General features: G+C 36.4%; 1 protein-coding gene across 1 annotated transcript in view; it reads left to right on the top strand.

Moving 5' to 3' along the window:
* Positions 1-19065, top strand: part of LOC120534371 (thyrotropin-releasing hormone-degrading ectoenzyme-like) — a 922228-nt gene extending 903163 nt beyond the window's left edge. The window contains exons 17-19 of the mRNA XM_039761915.1: positions 761-901; positions 7211-7292; positions 17201-19065. Coding sequence (XP_039617849.1) covers positions 761-901; positions 7211-7292; positions 17201-17344 — 367 coding nt within the window. The 3' untranslated portion in view covers positions 17345-19065. The remainder of the gene's footprint in view (positions 1-760; positions 902-7210; positions 7293-17200) is intronic.
* The last annotated feature ends 1412 nt before the right edge of the window (positions 19066-20477 follow it).

Below are 20477 nucleotides of genomic sequence, written 5' to 3'. Positions count from 1 at the left end.
ATTTTAAGACATGCTGTAGCTTTTTTGAGCAATTTCATCAGTAAAAGATGTTCAGCAAAAGATGAAGTGCCTAGCCAACAGACATAGGAGTACCAAAAAAGAATATAGTGCACGCCAACAGACATGAAAAAGAGGTTTGTCAGTGTGGGACACATGCAAGGCATGAGCAAGTAGCTCACATCACCACACTCACTCACATCAGCCTAACTTTGAACTTCCATTGTAATAAAATGCAAAGGACAGCTTGAAACAGTTGGAGCACCTCAAAGGCAAACCCTATGTATTTGCTAGCCAAAAAATAAAGAAAAAAGGCAAAAAGGTTGTAAGGTCTTTTTAGACTGGAGTCTAATCACTTACTTACAAAGATGGCGCTGCTGCCCCTTAAGAGTAAGCCAGGAGACAGTAACTTGGAAGTGACATCACCGGGACTGGCATTCATCTGATCTGCAGGAAAAGGAGGAGAAAAATTGGGCAACAGTGCCAACCCTTGGCTCGGAATGGTATTGCAACTAGATGAGCCCTCAAGTTATCTTCCAATCACACGTGTGTGACACCAGTTAACCTAATGTGAATGGGGTTGAGATGTTGGAAGAAAATGGCACTCCAGAGATAGGATACAAATGTGCATCTCTGGGAATCAAACCCTCATTATTACCTCATTCCATGTGGTAATAATCATTCTGTAACTAAAGAATGGTAATAATCATTCTGTAACTAAATAATTTGTAATCTTTTCTTGGTTTGTTTGTTTAACTTTTAGGCTTTTAAACCTGTCTTTGAGTTCAGACCTGCTTCCTAATCAAGACGTCATTGATGTAATTATTCATGTAGCTCGTAACCCACATGGCAGACATTTAGCCTGGAAGTACTTCAGAGACAAATGGGACATTTTGAATTCCAGGTACCGTATAACTTTGATTGATTTTATTATTATTAAAGTTAACCATATTGTGTGTACATAATAATATAATATATATATATGTTTATTTATTTATTTTTCTGTTTATTTTTTATTTATCTAAAGAGCTTCTGTAAAATGCCAAATTTCCTCCCTGGGTACAAATCAGACCTCATCATAGCACCACTCCATTACCAGAGTCATTATTAATTTTACTATTGTTATTAATAATTTTGCAGATGTTTTTATCCTAGGTCTCTTTTAAGTCTAGAATACTTTGTCATTAGTGTATGAATATATTTTATATTTGGTGTGAAAATTTATTTTGTTGAAATTACATTTATTAATTTACTCTCAACTGAATAAGAGTGCTTTGCCGTGCCTGTGAGATTTGTAAGTAGGGCATTAGGTAACTCAGCACCGTAAAGCTTATCAGTCTTATCCACCTAATTTCTACAAAAGAAGATGTTGCACTTTAAAAATCCTTAAAGTACTACTGTCTATTATACTACTTGGAAACGTATTCTAATATTTGCACAAAATGTACCTTTAACAAATTCAAACCTATCCCCAAGTTCATGTTAAAGAACATTGTGACCTGTAGGTGGGCACCCCAGCATCCCAAACACCAAGACACAACTAAACCACACTGTCACAGGTTGAAAGAAAAATATTTTTATTAAACAAAAAAGCTTTGATTGGTTTTTATCTCCTGATAAATGTGTCACAATTCCTTTTCTTTCCTTTTTCACCTCCAGTCTCATCCATGCAAGCTTTGTTCACCTCCTCCCAACTCTGACCCTGAAATAGGGCAGAGCAGCTGCTTTTCAACTCAAACCCTGGAGTACTTCCAGTGCAACAGGATTGCCACCTAGAACCTCTCCGTAAACAAGAGCCCCCTGTTGGCACCCCAACAGGGCTGCCCAGCAAAATTACAACTCCTGTGCAGCCCTGTTGGTGTCCAAACAGGAGCCATACCAGAGGGATACTGCCACCCAGTGTACTGGAGGAACAAATTGCACATGTCCTTCCCCTGTCGTGATAATGGCCTCCTAACCAGAAAAGGTAGCACTAACCAACCCGGTTGGGATGCCCGTCCAAACCATTTTCTTCCTTTAGTCTTTTAAGGAACCGTCAACCCCAGCCAACCTGTGTCTTCTATGACATGTTTTACAGTTATAGCTTGCATTTACTATATTAATTTTCTTTATAATTTGAAACATTTCAATCATGCCACCACATAATCATAATTTCTTTAAAAGTAAAAAGTAAAGTAAAAAGATTTAATTCCTTCAACTCTTCCTTCTAGCTCATACCCATCAGTCCCAGCCACAGCCTAGTTGCTCTTCTCTGGACTTTCTCTAGTGCTGCTATGTCTTTGTGGTATGTAATAATAGGTAATATTTGTAAAATGCTAGTAATATGGAGACCAAAATTGTGCAAAGTGTTTCAGATGAGGCGTTATTATTACAATATATAATCTTCATTTGGATCTTGATCTTTGTTTGTTCACGAATGAATTAGAAGAAGAAGCACTAGATGGCAGTAGAGAGACAGCTAAAACATAGGCATTGCATTAAGAATCTCCTTCAGGCTTATACTACTGAAGACTGTAGTACTCCTGTCACACCTCAAAACACAGACATTCAAACTAAACAAATTGTTGTGCTTTAAATTAACTAAAGAGATCTTCATTTAGATCTTGATCTTTGATTGTCCTTGAATTCCACGCATGCGTAGACCACCTTCCAGTTTAGTACATTGTTGTTACTCACAGATGTCAAGAATGTGCCGGAATAACGAAAGGGGTGGTGGACAGTGTTACACTGGTTAGCTCCTGAGGCCTGGTTAGAGAATGAGATTGCCGAAGATAAAAGGTACGTGCCCACGTAACATATGAATGAAAGAAAGACAGTGGGTAAAATGAATGACAACGTAACAGTACGTTCCGAAATAATTATTGTTACGTTGTAGCCGGCGAGTGCTGCGCGTCTCACAGTTGTACCGTGCCTTGCTCACATGTCAGTGAAGTGATCCCTATTTATGCTTTAAAGAGCCTGGATACCTATGTGTCCCCCTTTTATAAACCATTGCTCCGTGTATATTGCCTTACTCTTTGGATTACCATAAAGCAACCTGCGAGATTGGAGAAAGGTTGAGAAGACATCGTGAGAGAAAACGATAGCGTCATGAAAACAAGACGGACTGTGAACGGACAGAAGCAGAAATACTCCTACACCACCACATAACTACTATTTGGACAGCGATTCCGAGTAGGTTGTTCCTATCGAATCAGTGTCCAAGGGTTTTCTTTTGTAATTTTGTTTCCCTTATGAAAAATCATAATGCTGTGCGACGAAAGGCCCAGTTCATGACTGGCAGCCACATTTAAACAGGGAGCCCTTCACAGACAACTTTAACACGCGCAACATAGTTGGGCGCACATGGCTAGTTACAATATATATTTTAAGCATATCCTCCCTTGACTTATACCTTTACATTTCAGGCTGTATAAGCTAACATTCTACAATTAATTTGCCTTCTTAATGGCTTCTGTACAGTCTGGAAATGGATAGCAAAGTGTCCACTATAACTTTTAGCTCCTTCTCATAAGGTGTTCATTGAAGTTTCAGATCTGCCATTGTGTACTTAAATATAACATGTTTAAAATCTTAAATTTACTTACATTAAAGTTTCTACAAATTTCCCTAGTTTAAATTCAGTGGTGTTCCTTCTTTAATGATTTAGCTGAATTAGCTATTTTTAGATTATCTGCCACTCAACCTAGTGTAGGATCATTGAAAATTTGATTTATAGATAGATAGATAGATAGATAGATAGATAGATAGATAGATTATTAGTCCCAAGGAGAAATTCACATAATCCAGCAGCAGCATACTGATACTATTGATTTTATTTGTATCAATATTTTTATGTACTATATTAAAAAAACAGCAGCCCGAGCACCACTTTTAGCTTCACCTAATTCAGAAGGAGCTGCTCTAACCAAAACCATTTGTTCCTAATGTTTAAGTCTTTTGTGCGGTACTTTATCAAAAGCCTTCTAAAAATCAAGATAAATAATATTATATATAACTTTCTTATAGTATTCTTTTGTTTCTTCCTTTTAGAATTCCAGAGTATTAGTGAATCAAAACCTCCCCATCTATATCCATTTTGACAGTTTACTAACACACCAGTTCTTTGCTTACATTAATTTATCTTGTACTAGTCTGCTCATTTTTTGTTTTTAAATAATACTATGATATTTGCTGGATTACAGTCTAGAAATTTTGCCTAGGTGCAGTGTGGGTTTTGCAAAACATGCATGAAGGGTTTATATATACTATATATACAGTGAGTGTGTATATAGTATACATATATATGCATACTGTATATATACAGTAGATTTCAACTATAGAGTTTGGATCACTTAATACTAACAGTGCTCATCTTGGTGTACCCCATGTGTATGTGGCAGTATGCCAGTGTCTATCAGCCTCTCTGACATGCTCCATATTATCGCCTTTGAATTTTGGGTCCACCAGAGTGAATTAAGCCTGACGTGCCATAGTGGGTATTTTTATCATCCTTTCCAATGGCGGGATTCATAGAAATCAAGTGGCAATGCATAGAAGATGGATTACTGTAAATGCATGAGCGGCCTTCTGCAAACTAGTCATCTCATTTTTGATGGCAGTTCTAAGTAGGGATGATTCCAGAACAGATCTCTTATGTGGTCCTTTTACAGTATCTCTCAAAATTATTTTGTCCAAATAGTTTATAAATATATCATTCCTGATTTTTTTTTTTAATTTAGGTGACTCTTTAATCCAACTTGAATCTGGGTTTGCACTACACACAGACTACAGAAAGTAACTGTCTTAGTCAATCAAGCCACAGGATGGCACGATCAGTGCTTGTGACAGATTTAGCCATCATAATATCTTTTCTTCTTAGAGAACTCATTAATTTTGAGCTCCACAAAATACTAGAAAGTTTTAATAATTGAAATATCTCATTTCTTGATGGAATAATAATGTCTGTTTCAGGATTTCATCTTCTTTCGCAAATGTACTCACTTATATTATGGTAAAGTTGAGGGTTAAACCTTTATTTTCCATCAGCTCTGTTTTAAAAAAGTCAGAACAAAGAAAACATTTGAGGAGGAATGACAAGGCTCATTTTCTATTTATGTTTTCAGTATATCTAAGGAAGGTGTTTTCTTGGAAATATGCATAAACTCATTTGACACACTGAGGCAGGAAGCATTTGCAATACAACTTTTTCAGCAATAAATAAAAAAACACATTTTAATGTGAGAAAGTTTTAATATTGTTTGAAAGCACGTGAATTTAACGGAAACACTATATATTTCTAGGTGGGTATAAAAAAAAAAACCTTTGTATGTCAGGTCAGTTGATGTCATTGAACTGACCTGGCTTGAATAATTGTCATTGTGTGTATTTGTGTGTGTCAGACTGGTGTCTCATCCAGACCTGGTTTCTGCCTTGCCTCAGATGCTTCAGGAATATCCTGCACCTTCCCAAAATTCTGTATTGAACTAAGCAATTTAAGAAAAAGGGCTCAATAATAGGTATTTTAACTACTTGGTAGTGCTCCAGAAATTCAGCCTAGGATCCTTAAAGGAACTGTAGCAGCCTCAAAATGACACATAAAATCAGATAGGTTGTCTTCAAGTAGACCCTTGCATACTCTACTCCAACCTTAAAATTCAAGACCTCTTTAGACAGTGAATAACTCACTTCTTTTACTGCTGGTGTTTTATGTACTGTATTTGTCTAGAGGCATGACTTCACAAGACAGTTTTCTGTCCCCTTGATTTTGGTGGACATCTGGTGAATGTTTCTGTACAAAATCCCTCAATGTTTCCAAACCTGATAGTATAAGGAGAATGAAGCATGAAATGGCCCTAGTGGTAGAATACCCACAGGCTGTCCAAACCAAGTGCAATCTGAAAAACAGTCTGTAACCATCTATCGCACCATTTCTGAACTTGAATGATTTCTTAACCTACATATTCCAGTTCAGGGTTCCCAGATGAAACTGTGTGCCCGCATGCATATATCATCATCATTGTTGTCATTTCTGGTTTAATGGCTATTTTCTTGGTTTACTTACCTTAGCCAGTTGCATCCAGAATGCATTTGCTCTGCTCTCTGCAACAATGTACATTTTTTTGACACAGTCAATCACATTTTATTTGGCCTCTCTCTTGATATACCTCTTCACTACTCATTCCCAAACCATCTCAGACTGAGGTTTGTATGTACAAGGTTTGGCAAAAAAGAAATCAAACTTCTTAAATAGTGAGCCAACAAGCCAACACACCAGACTCACGATAATGGTAGTGTTTAGTGGTGGCCTTGACCTTTTAAAATCACTGCTTGTTCGATCACACCACATTAATTAATCATCGAGTACATGCAGTAGAGTGAGTTTGTCTACTGTGCCTTTTGCAATTTTTGACAAGTTAAAATATTACGGGTCTTGAAGAATAACTTGTTTTTGTGAAATTCTGTGTGAAATTGGTAAAAACTTTTGCCAAGGCTTTTCCAAAATTGTAACAAGCTTATGAAGAGGTTTGTTTAAGCTGCACACAATGTCAAAACTTGTGCCAATGTTTCAAATTTGGCAGGCAATCCCAACGCTCAATAGTGACCACTTTGAGAAAGTGTCCGCTTTAATTCATAAATATCTGTAAAGCTGATGAAGTTGTAGGCATCAGTAAAGGTTTGTGTCACACAATTTTGATTCAGAAACTGTAGATATATCGTGTTGCTGCAAAATTTGTGAAATGTCTTTTCACAATTAAGTGAAAAGTGAACCATGTCACAGTCAGTCAGGATTTGTTAGATTTATCAAATACTGATGAAAACTTTCTGAAGCATATCATAACAGGGTAGGCAGACTTCTTTTTTGTTTTAAAAGTTGAATTCCACCCTTAAATGTTGTGGATTTCAAACAATAAAAATTTGCCATGGGACCTACAGAACATTCCACAAAACAAATTCCAGGACACATTCCGGAAATGTGAAAACTGTTGGGGTCAATGTATAACGCCAAGTTTGATTAAGTTAAGAACAGACCTTGTAGATATTTAAAATATACTACTATACTATACTATATGTGGGTAAACATTATATATTACAACGATGAAAGTTTTTTGCTTTGGGGTACCTGCTTATTTAGCCACTTCTTCCTTGCTGAATGTGATGACTAATAATGCAATGGGAATGTCTTCTTCTACCTTGCCATTTTGCAAAACTTAAATATGGGTTTTCTTTTCAGATATGGAGAAGCATTATTTATCAATTCCAAACTCATCAACGGTGTTACAGAATATTTAACAACGGAAGCAGAGCTTAATGAGGTGAGTCACTTTACCACAATAAATTCTCTCAGTCCTGCACTATATTTAAAACTGACATCTCACCAGACTTGGGTCCACAGGTTTTAGGTCACAATGCAGCAATCATAAAAGTGCCTTAAAGACTGAAAACCATAAACATGTACTGAGAGTTGGACATTTCTATATAATTTATTGATTTTGCCACTAGTGTGTACATTCCACGTGATTGTTTTCCCTTTTACTTATTGATCTGTTGTGCCCTTTCATACCTAATGCTAAACTATTTTTCTCCATTACCAAAAGGTCAAGTGGGAAAAATAATCCTTTTATACTTATTACAACTAGCAATGTAAAACTTGAAATGTATCATTACCAACTAAACTGCACACTCCCTCCTTGCTTCTGACATTTATTCCCTTTATATCACTAATTTTACATCATGTACATAAATAGGTGTAAGTTTCAGTTGTTAGTTACTAAAGTAACAAGAAAACCTTGGTTACTTTTCAGATGCATTGTATATGTTAAAACCACATGTTGTTGTACTCACAAGTTACTGATTTTACTTTGCTTAACCGCATTAGTTTGTTAACATGCAATTCTGATTTCACCGTCATATTCTAGCATAATCATGATTGTGTCCTGGGATGTCTAAAGATGGTGACACACTACATGACATTTCCAGCTATCTTCATTCATAGCCTTGATTTTACATAATCTTAAGAAAATCTCTGTAAGTCACAGAGTAGCGTACACCTGTGATTATGTAGTGTGACACTGGTTAAATTTTCTTATAGCCAGTAGCGGTGGGCTCTTGTGTGTGAAGAATAGACAGAAAATAAACACAGAACCAAAAGTACAATGCTCATAATCATTGAAGAACAATGGCAGCAAGGAAAAAAAATCGGGAGTGGTCTCCCCTAGACTTTCTCGTATACTCAGAAATGGGGATTGATATTTGAGGAGTAAACCGCTAGAGAATGATTATATTTTTATATTATGTACATTAAAGGGCCATTAACAACAAATCAAATCAAACTAATAATATACTGAACAATTATTATAAAAGTAAAGTTGAATAAAAGGTAAAGTACCACTACCAGTGAGCAGAAAATAGCCCAAAGGTTGATAGAAATCTACATTTTGTACCTAATACATGTATGCAAAATTTGCTTGACCTAAGTGAAAGCATACTCAAATTATCATGTTTACATACGCATACACAGACATAATTCCAAAAATGGTATTTTCGGACTCAGGGACGTCTAAAACGTCGAGATTCATCAAAATCTCAAAATGGACTTTTTGGTACAGTGCAGTGTTTCCCAACCACTGATCCAGCCAATTATTTTGCTGGTCCACGAAACTCAGTGAATTTCCCGGTCATGCTTATTAGATAATTTGAACATTTTTCATTTTACATTTTGAACAAAAAATTCTGTCATGTTTGGTCATATATATTTAATATACACATAACATAACCATGAAACTTGGATCGACTACCTGATACAAAAGGTTCTATAAACCGTTCAATAGAATCCAAGCGCCTTCTGTACAATTTTTGAATTCAGTCTCTCAAACTGGAATCATTGGAGGATTCCAATACTTTCCCTATACTTTGTATATGAGAAAGTCAGGGAGATCTAAAATGTCGAGCTTCATCAAAATCTCAACATCAAATCTTTAGACGATTAAAATACTTTCCTTATACTTCATATACAAGAAAGTAAAAAGAGTGAGTGTTCTGGACTGTGCAAACAGTAATGGCTTGTCAGAAGTAGGGGCCAGCAAAGATGTCTGTTCAATGCATAACACTTACTTTCTTAATGCTTCTTATTCTGGCGTGCTATATATTGATTTGTTGCAAAAATCGGTACTTCTGCAGCTAATGCAAGATTTGGAACTGTGATAATAAATTGAGAGGAAAATATAATAAAGTCACCCCATGGTTTTAGGCATATAATTAAAAAAATCAGACTCAGCAATTCCAACAACCTCTCCAACTGTAAATCACGTTGAGTCGTGTACACAGTAAACTGGTCTAAAAACGCTTATTTTTCACTTTTTGTAGGAAGGGTAACGTGAAGTTTAGGACCAGAGTTCATTACTTAGGTTTGCAATGATTCCAGCTGATCTCTTGTTTTTTAAATAAAAAGTTTGGTAATAAATACTAATCTTAATGCTGCTGTAGCCCATTGGGTCCCAAACCCCAAACACAAGTGCAGAAATGCAGTCCCGGATTTGATTCAAGAAATACCTTTTACAGGCTTCTCATCAGTGAACACAATATACAGTATAATCAAATTATTTCTCTTTTCACTCATCACTTCCCCCATGCAGCCTTGTCCACCTTCCTTACTCTTACTCTGACTGACTTCCTATGTGGAGTAGCTTCTTTTATGGAGGACCCGGGAATACCTCCAGTGTCATAGTATTGGACGTCCCACAATACAGGGAGGTCTTTTACCAGTAGCACCCTCTGGTGGCACCCATGGGCCACAACCGGGCTGTGTTTCCAGACTACACGCCCAGCTAGTGTCCGTACTGGGACTATGCCAGAGGAACACTGCCATTCATCATATTGGAGGAGGAACTGTTCTTGCCAAACAGTTTCCCCCTTGACCATCCATTATTCTTTCACCCCTATGGCGAAAGTAACAAAGAACCACCCCAGCCGAGTTAAGCCTCCATTTATAATGTCCATCCATTACAGCTTCCTGACTGGGCAAAGATTCATCTCAGTCATTTTGACAGTCCATCCAACAGGTCATTTACGCTGCATTCATTTACTTTATTTCTTTGAATTGATTTTTTGAAACTGGTTTAAGTTCCAGAAAAAAACACACAGTCAAGACAGCAGGAAACCAAACTACCATTGTACCTACATGGCAGTCAATTAAAAATCTGAAGATGTAGAACACATTTGCAATTAGTTTTGTGCTTAAATTTAGCCAGTATCTGCTTTCAACCCTATAGTAGTTCTTGAATAATTAAAAAATGTAACTTAGTACACAGATCAACTTTAATTGTGTTTTCTAACAATATACAGTTGTGGAGTTGGTGCAGGACAAATCCTTTCATTCTCGGCAATTACCCTTTTTAAAATGCCATAAGGTTTGTTATTGAGCTCCTGTTTCCACGCGCTTGACTGGGCAAACTCTGCAGAAAGACATGTAATTGCTTTTTAATTGCCTGAGTTTAATTTGCCACTGTTCTATACAACAGTCACTACCAGTTGCATGCTTATAAGGTGATTTTGACATAAAAATAATTGCTTTATGTTTAATTTTACCAGAGTCTGCAAAAGTGATACTTCTGAATTCCAGTTCTCATGACTGGACTTTGCATCAGACCTTTGCCCTGGATGTCCAGGCAGGCCTTTATACTATTTTTGTGCATTGTGCTTTGGAATTAAAAATATGAAACATTATGATTTTATTGTTTTTAGTTTTTCTTTCTCCTCTCCAAGTATTGTTATTGTAAGAAACCACATTCTTTCTTTTACAATGTAATTATATTATGCACCTCCTGACAATGACATTTTTAGTCCCTCTTTGGTTAAAATAACTCAAATTAATTGCACACCAATATCCGTCTTCAATTTATCTTATTGGATTTTAGGACAAGCATGTTGAAATCAAAAGCAACTTTAAATAATGACAAAAGACTAGAATTAGAAAAAGAAAGTTGTATTTTCTAATTCTGTGCTGGATTAAATGATCAGTAGAAAAAAGAATTGTCGGGAGATAAGGAATCCTAATGAAACATTAGACACACATATTTAGAGATAATTCATAGAAAACAATATCACATGCATTTATTATCATCAAAGGTCATCTTTTTAGACAGTAAATGGCTGCAGTTTACTGGTGCCTTGTCCGAGGCAGGGTTCTTCTTTGTGCTCAAGGGTAAGCACTAGTTTTCATCACACCTAAAATGGAATTAAACATGTTCAGCTAATACATAGTTAAGTGGTGTTTATTAATTTGTAAATAATGCTTTCTTTGTATACATAGATTATTCAGCACCTTTCTCTTGCTTTAACTTTTAAAGTGAGATAAAAACAGATAAAACAATCCTCTATAAATAGTTATGTCTAGAAGGGTTCATTAGGATTGCTGTCTGCTATTAACATCTGGCTGCTGAATGTTCTCGATTTGCATTGCCATATTGTGGATGTACATGCAAGCTTTTTTTTTTGTGTCCAACATACATCTCTCTTACATGAGAGTTTCAGTTGGATATACTTAGAGATATTGGAGGTAAAACAATTCTTATAAAGCATTCAGTATACAATTTTTTTTTAAATAATGATCTTATGACATTGATATGGATTTCAAATTAAGTATTCAATTCAGTCTTCAATTTAGTTTTTTTTTTTTTGTATAGTGTTCTTCACTGAGTGCTGTGACAAGTTCTCAGGTAAAACACAAGTATGAATTTTACAAATTACTACATACATAATTAGTACACATATTTATTTAATCACACAGGAAAACAAAGTAGTTAGAAACTGATAAACATAAATGAGGAAACCAATGTGGTATAGCGGGTCTACGGCTTCCAAATTAAAGGTTAGGTTTTTAAATCCGTATAGCCGTGTCATTCTCCGTGGGCGCAATTGCACGACCGCGGGGAGTTAATGAGGTGATTGGAGCGAGTCGCATCTGCACGTGTGGGTGCGGTCATTCTTATTTACCTCATTGGCTTCCTGCGGTGTGTAATTAAGACGCTGTGTCCATGGAGGCAGAGGTGTATGTATATATAAATGGAGGTACACCAGAGGGGGAGAATAAATCGTGAAAAAAAGAGAGATCGAGGAAGTAAAAATTAGGTTAAAAGTCGGGAATAGTCAGTCTAGGTGGGAGGATCTGGCCACCTATAAAGGAGACACCACAAGCTGGGGCCCCGCTAAGGAGCGTTTGGCCGATGCGCTCTGGGGCTAGTTCACCCCACTGACAATTAGCGAGTGTTGTGAGCAGGAGAGGTGTCATCCCGTTGGCTCTGAGGAGCGACTATGGGTGCGCGAAAGATCACCTCGTCGGTCTGGCAGTGACGTCCGTTTGGAGGCCAAGACGGAGGTTGACAGCTTGTGGCTGTTGGGTCTCCATGGCTGCGAGAGTGATCTGGGGAGAGAGTGATGGAGGTGGGCCAGAGAATAACAAGAGAGTAAGAGACTGCATTTTTAACTTCTACATTTTTAACTTCAGATTTTAAAGGATTTATTTATTGTTGTTTGTTTTTAACCCCACTGTTTTTATGGATTTATTTATGGAACTTGAAGCACTGCACTTTTTTTTTTTTTTTTGATTGTTTAAATAAAGCACTTTTTCACTTTTGGAATATATCCCCTGGCTTTGAGAGATTTGTCCCCATTTGTCAGCTCATCTCGGTGACATTATCGACAGTGTTGGGTTCAGGGTATGCAAACAGACAAGGAGAGCATGGAAGAGAACCCGCATCGTCACAACCAACAATATCTGTCCTTTAATTGTTATTTATGTAAAATGTAAATAAAGACTTCAGAATATTTTTCAATATTCCTTAGTTAATTTGTTATAAAGAAGATGAATAAGGTAACCAATGTGGAAAATCATTAAAATAAGAAATAGAGAGAAAAGGGAAAGGTCATGTACACAAGAGTACAAAGAAAAAGGAAAAAAAAAGGCAATTTTATTAGACATTATAGCAAGGAGTACCTGAGGTTGGGTATCCAACAGTGAATTGTTACCCTGACCTTTAAATTATAGTATCTTTATTTTTAGGCATTTGTCTCTATAATTAAACAATTATATTTTTAAACTTTTCAACAAAGAGACTGAAGTCAATCAGAAAACAGATCTTTTCGATTTTTTGAAGGAAGTATGAATCTGAAGCTTCTGATGTCTGAACCAATTTTCAAGACGGTCCCAGGCTTCTTTTCATTCAGAACATAGAAACAATATGTAAGCAATTATAGCTTTGTGTTTTGAGCTAAACGTAGTATATTAACAAAAACTATTGAACCAAGTAAAATACATTGTAAATACGTTTATTCTATTTTCCACTTCCCTGACTTGTGAAGATGATCTCTCTTTTGCCGGGCCACAAGTTAAAAAGATTGAAAACCACTGAGCCATCCAATCTGACGACAGAATCTTTCCATCCATTGATTTCAAGGATCCCAATATCTCTGATGACATTCCCAGGAGAACAGCTTGGCAGCAAAGAAGTACATACTGAGAAGAGAATCAGAATAGATGAGGGTTACTACAGTTTATAAATATTGCATTACTTACATTTCTGTAGTACTAGGGTGTTGTACCGTGTTATCCATTATGAATGTAGTGAGAAACGAAGCAAAATTACACCTTTTATTGGCTTACTAAAAAGATTACAATATGCAAGCTTTTGAGGCAACTCAGGCCCCTTCTTCAGGAAAGACGTAATACAGAAACTGGAGTTCACTGTGGGCTGCAACAGGAAGATCTGGTGAAACTCTGAAAAATGTATTTAAAGTACCTCCCCTCCTGACAAACATACAACCACCAAACCTGCAGCAATTAACTGTCTGAAGCTCCCTATGTGAACCAACAGAAAATGGCACATCTCCCTGCCTAGAGAAGAGATGTAAAACACTGACCACATTTATAATACAGACCATATAGTTATACCACACTGCTGACTAGAACATTGCATAAAGGGATCATTTTCCAGCAGATCATCTAATGTGGTCTACCTAATTCTCTGTATAAAATGTCCAGACAATGCACTCTGTGTGGGAGAAACTAGACAAACACTCCGCCAGAGAATGAATTTACACATGTTCCACATAAAGTATGGCAACACAGATGTTCCTGTAGCCTACTTCAACAGCCATGTTCACTGTGAGAGGGATTTTAAAGTCATAGTGCGTATGTGCAACTTCAGAACACAGCAAGAGAGAAAGGAATGGAAAGTCAAATTCATGCTAAAATTTAACACATTACAACATGTTTTAAATAGAGACAAGAGTTTTATGTCCAGATATGAGGACTGTTTGCATCTCTCGGACTGGCACAGACAGCCTGACTACAGACCCACATTGTATTGAAAACCTCATCAGAAACTTCAAAAGACTTTGTTGGACAGTTATCTTATCCAAAGATCTTGATCATATATTGTTCTCCTCTCTTGCTAAATGAATGTTAGCCTGAAGAGTCCTATTATTTTTTTACATTTAAGATGTCTCACTTAAAGGTTTTCCAATGTTGTATCTGTCCTAGTGTATATATAAACACAGGGAATTCCGGTTTCTGTATTACATTTTGCCTGTAGAAGGGTCCTGAGTTGCTTCAAACACTTCTATATTGTAATCTTTTTAGTTAGCCAATAAAAGTTGTCATTTTGCTTGACTTCTCAATACATTACATTTCTGTACACATGGCTAACAAACAGAATTGTAGTATGCATAGCTAATAGTCAGTTGACGAAAGCTTAGAGCCTTCAGCCTAGATTTAAAAGCTAAGACACAAGGGGCATCTCTTCTATCAACATGCAGATCACTCCAAAGCTTTAGGGCCTTGTAACTATAAGCTTGACCTTCTACTGTTATGTTATTAATCCTTGGAATCTTAAGCAGACATCTTGGCATCTTAATGTGCTCACTGGTTTGTAAGGCAGAGCATAGGTTATTTAACACTTTATATGTAAAACGGTGGATTAAGCTTAACTTGGAGCAGGGCAAAGACTTAAGAATTGGAGTTATGTGTTCATACTTTCTAGTTCTTATAATGATTCTTGCAGAGTATAAAGTGTTCATCTCTCTGTTACGATTTTCCAGCATACTAAATTAAAACAAAATAGGCTTCATCAAAAATCTAGGCCACAAAGCAGCCTAGATCCAAAGTCAACTCACCTCCAAATTCAAGAAACATGCTTTGTGGCCTCCACAGGTTAAAGCTAAAGAACAGAGCAGGAATGCATACAATCCCTAATAACAATATCAAAACAAGGTTCACAAAGTATATTTAAAGACTTATAAAAAAAAATCCAAAAACAAGAACAACACAAAGAAGTCATAATGGTTTTCAAAAACAGTTAACCAGAGTGCAAACAAACCAAGTCTGAAAACAACCCAGAAACCTAGACACACAGAGAAAGGTGCTGTCACGTTTTATATTAATGGTGTGGTTACACTATGCATTGTACTCCCACAAATCACATGGTAGCAGCGAAAGTGGTGTTCCCGGTCTTATTTCTATTTTTTACAAATTATTACTGGGCCAATGATAGCCTTTGTGGTAATAGTAGTGGCTCTGAGGTTGAGGATCTGCCATGCTGTTTCAAGCTGAATAAAGCTGGTTTCCGCTAAAGTACTGAGATTCAGCCTTGTGTTTTGCGGTGCAAGACATGGACTATAAGTTGACTATAAGTCAACCGCCTGCCGTAACCTGCTTTCTTTTTTCTTTGGTTAAATTCTTGAATAAAAGTGCACTTGTTTTGTTATAGTTTTTGTGAAAGTGTTTATTTCATATTTCATATTTGTATTTCAGGCTTCACACATTATACATTTCATGTCTACATTTTGTCAATTATTACTAAAACATGAAAAACGTTTCTGTGTTAACAACGTTTTTACAGAGATTGTTGATGACACTGAACAAACATGAAATGTATGTATTCCAAATGACGATGTACTCTTTTACCCTATAAAGCTCTAGCACTTCACTCAAAGATAAACACTGAGCTCTGACAAAATTCTTTGTGAATTGAACTGCGGCGGTGGGCGGTGGGATGTGATAGCAGGCTAGTTGCTGTTATCAACACATTTACAGGATAAAAGACTTTAGCGGAGAGGTGTGAACGGATTTAAGGTGGGCCGGATTTACGAGTTTTCTCGTAGGCTCTGGTAATTCTAGTGTTAATCCAATTCAGGGTTGTGACCTAGCAGCACACATTGCAGAAAACAATCCTCACCCTGGTGCCAGTCCATTCCAGGGGCCACTTAATCACAATCCCATTTTCCCCAAAGTTGTATAGGTCAATTGTATGAGCAAAGCAATAGTTTCTATAAATGATGCAAACCCTAAACCTAACCTAAATGTTATATAATATAATATAATATAATATAATATAATATAATATAATATACAACCCCAAGTTAGAAAAAGTTGGGATGGGATTGAAAAATTACTATTTTTTGACTACTAATATAATCTAATCACATCTCTAATCACATAGGCTCAAATCCCAGCCTTGTTACCATTTGTGTTTGTGCTGGTAATCCTCCAGGTATTCCAGTATTAGTGCCAAGTTCTAAAGATGTGTTAAGTTAAATGGTGACTGTACTTTACACTTTATGAGTGAGTGTAGTTATGAGAGTGGGCCCTGTAACAGATTACATTTAATCAATGGCTAATTCCTGCTTTATACCCAGTAATGCCAAGACAAGCTGTAACTATATACTGTGTAAGGCTATGCAAAAATACAAGAATTTGGAAAAAAAAATGTAATGATGGTGCTGCTGCACAGGCACAGATAGTTGTGTCTAGATACTAATCTGGTCCACTGTCTGTGGGATGTCTGCATGTTCTTATTGTTTTTTTTGTAAGTGTTCTCTGGGCCTTCCAATTCCCTCCCACATCTGTGTAATTGGTTGGTTAATTAGGTAGACTGATTGATATTTTATTTGGATCCAAAGGGAAATAAAACATGTTTTCTTCATACGTTTTTTTAAATCAAATTCGCTTGCAACATATTCTAATTTTACATAACAAAATTTTTTCTTTCCATATAATTTCAAGGGTCCATAATAATTTAGTCTTCCATTTTTAATAATGAATAAAGTGACAAAGTTTTCTGTTCTGGCTTACTTAATAATTACACCTTACCTCAGAGGTTTTCAAAATTTCATAGGATGTAAGAGTTTCCAGCAGTGCTATATTCTAATCTCCTCTTTTGTTTTCCAGCTAAAGCACTTCGTACGGAACAATGGAGGTGGAACAATTTCTTCCTTTCAACGAGCTTTGGAAATCGTGGAAGCTAATGTGAGGTGGCACAGCCTCTTTGAAGAACAGTTTTTTCAGTGGCTTAGGAAATCCCTTACTAGCTAATCCGTGACAATTATAAATATTTATAGCATGGCATCTCTTTGAAACATTTGTACTCTTAAAGAGAGAGAGAGAGAGAGGGGGTGGGGGGGGTTAGAGAAAAGAAGAATTTGATCTGAATTGCAAATTATGCACCACTTGTTTTCCTGCAACATGAAAAGGAATCTGTCTGTGGGGAAAAAAAGAAGGGCGGTGCATTAACACTGTCAACATCAGTTTTACATTTAGAACGTTAAAAGAATGTTGTTTTAAAGTATTGCATGATATTATTTCTCTTTGACTGAGACACTCTGATGCCCAATATTTTTATTTTCCCATTTTTTTAATGCATGGTTGTTTATCACTTTTCTGCTGTTCCAGCATGCTGACTTTCCTATTTACCCAGTTGTTGCCATTCAACTCCACTTAGATACCAAAACTAAAGAAAAAAAAAATGAAGAAAAACATAGGACAATTTTATGCAAATGTTAAAAAGCACAAAGACCGTAAAGACAATCACACGTATGTTTCAGAGAAACATTCATTGTGCTCACATTTTCCATTTTTTCCCCAAGGTTGTTTGGCAGGCTGAACTAAAAATAAGAATATAACTTTCTCTCTCAGAAATCAGTACAGTATTTACAAAATATTGGTCGGTGCCCTAAAAGGCGGACTTGAAAACATTTTGCCAAAAGAAAAATGATTAATATATCTCAAATTAAAAAGTGCTTTTTTGGTCATTTTTAATGGTAAGTACTTATTAGATGGAAATTGTGCCTGACCTCTGGTGAGGACCAAGTGTATCTTTTCTAAGTCAATCCTGATTTTTTGCCTTCTTCCTGTTTATCCCAGAGCAGACACTGCAGAGAGCCAGCTTTTGAAAAGTTGAAATGCTGAATATATCACCTCAGGGGCAGTGTGCCTTAACAAAGCAAATGTTAACTTTTGATTTAATCAGCTGTAACAATAAAATGGACTCCTGTAAAACAAATGGATGATGGATGAGTAATTGATTGACTTTAATGGAGGTGATTGTGCATTTCATCAGTTATTCTTGAAAAATATGCAAATGCATTCCAATCCATAATACTAGTTGGACCACTCCGACCTTCCACTTAATCCAGACAAGGGCTCCAGAGTTTCTAACAACTGAAAATACCAAACCCAACTCACTCATTTTGAACAGTTAGAGAGGATAATCAGATGCTTTCTCAACAGAAATGTTTTTCACGTCTTGTTCTCCTTTATTCTAGTCTCTCTTATTTGTTGCCAGTGAACCATTGTCCAGTGTCCCCAACTTTCAGATTATATTCTTTTGTCAGGAAATGACCATTTATATTGTTCCACGACTAGTTCATATACAACAGTTATGCATATTGCCTTCAACTTTCACTGTCAGTTATGAGTTACCCACCCATAAATTCTTTACAGGACCTATTGTTTTGGGTACTCTCTTTGTCACCAAGAAGTGTGGAAGTCTTTGTTGGCTTTTTGGTAGCTGTCAGACCTCCAAACCTTAGAAGGTGATGCCATATATGTTAAAATAGACACATACCATACATTCCTCTGCATTTTATTGTTTCTTTGGCCAACAGTATAAAAGCTATTGTAGGATTCTGGCTCTGAAATATGGAATTACAAGGGACTTTCAAAAACTTTCCACACTTTCTTAAGGCGGGAGGAGTAGTAATTGGACATTAAAAAGTTAGGACGATGCTGGGAAAATTGCATCGCAAAGGTAGGTGACTATGTAGAAAAGTGAGGTAATTTGTTTTTGAAATTCTTAATAAATAGAGTTAAAAAAAAAGAGCAGAAAATTTAATTCCTCTAAAAGCACACAAAGCAGATGTTTGCGTTTGGATTTTCCTTGGTTTGGGTCTTCCATTCCAAAATCTAATCAATTTTGATTCCAGTTAAGGCTATATAGATTACTTTAAGCCATCTTATTTTTCTGAAGAAGCAATGTATGTAACAATCTTAAGGGTGCATCAAACAGAATCGTAGTCCATCACAGGCTTGTTTTGTCTAGGATTTTTAGGTTATTATGTTTTAAGAGTATGAAATTAATCGGGCAACTATTCATAGCACTTCTGTGAATGGCTACTTTGCGGTATGGGATGGGAAGTTTGATGTTGAAAGTAAATTAAATTGACTACAGTAAATTAAGTTTTAAAATATATTTTAGATACTCAGAAAACTATACTTATAATATTGTGAAACTGCATGCTGGCTGTGGCAGATCAAATGAGTGAAAGGGTTCTTAAAAATGGTGATTTTAAAGTCACTAACAGACAAAAAGGCAGTCATTTTCCTTTGTCATTTTATAGGAATGCCAGTTGCCATTTCTTTGCTGCAGCTGATGTTTAAACGGATTTAGCACAGCCAAAACCCTTTGAAGGGATGTTTTTTCAGGAAACAGACAAGGGTGATGTAAAATATGAACAAGCACCACAATATACTTTGTCCACTTGATCTTACAAGGTTCCATATGCTTCCTGGAAATAATAATCAACATCTGATGAAATGTTTTCCAATAGTAATATTTTTATTTTGCCCACTAACTGTTATCTGCACAGTTTCTACTGACACTAGGCTAGTGTTGCAGTAGACCTCCTTCACACACTTCCTCTGTTTAGTTTCAGTCCTGAAGATCCCTGGGCATTTTTTGAAAAGAGTAGGGTTTATCCCGTGTCATGGCTGAATTGCCTGTCCATTCAGGCCCCCTAATCATCCCCTGCCTCTAATTGGATACCTCTCTTGCCCCTTCACCACTTAATAGCTACAGTGTGGTTAGCATACTGGCACTGTAATGGCTACCGTTGCATCATCCAGATGAGTGCGACACATTGCTGGTGGTTGAAGTGGTTCCCCTCTGTCTAAATGATCTGAGTAGCAGGAAAAGTGCTATATAAATGTAATTAATGATTATGATTATTGCCATTTTTTTTGTAACAGACTTTACCTTGGAGTATTCCATTTTAGATAAGGTTCATTTTTTGAAATAAGGTTCAATTTCTTATTAACCTTACTATTGAACATTCCTCTGCTTTTACGAGTTCCCAGATGTTAAGTAAATGCATTTCACATGTAATCATGGGAATGGTCTAAACTGCACGCTGCTGGATTCAACTGATATTGTGACACTGAAACATTTTGT

Source organism: Polypterus senegalus, chromosome 8 (assembly GCF_016835505.1).
Source record: "Polypterus senegalus isolate Bchr_013 chromosome 8, ASM1683550v1, whole genome shotgun sequence".
Classification (NCBI taxonomy): domain Eukaryota; kingdom Metazoa; phylum Chordata; class Cladistia; order Polypteriformes; family Polypteridae; genus Polypterus; species Polypterus senegalus.
Note: the sequence above shows the minus strand (reverse complement) of the source record. Positions and strands in the feature narration are given on the sequence as shown.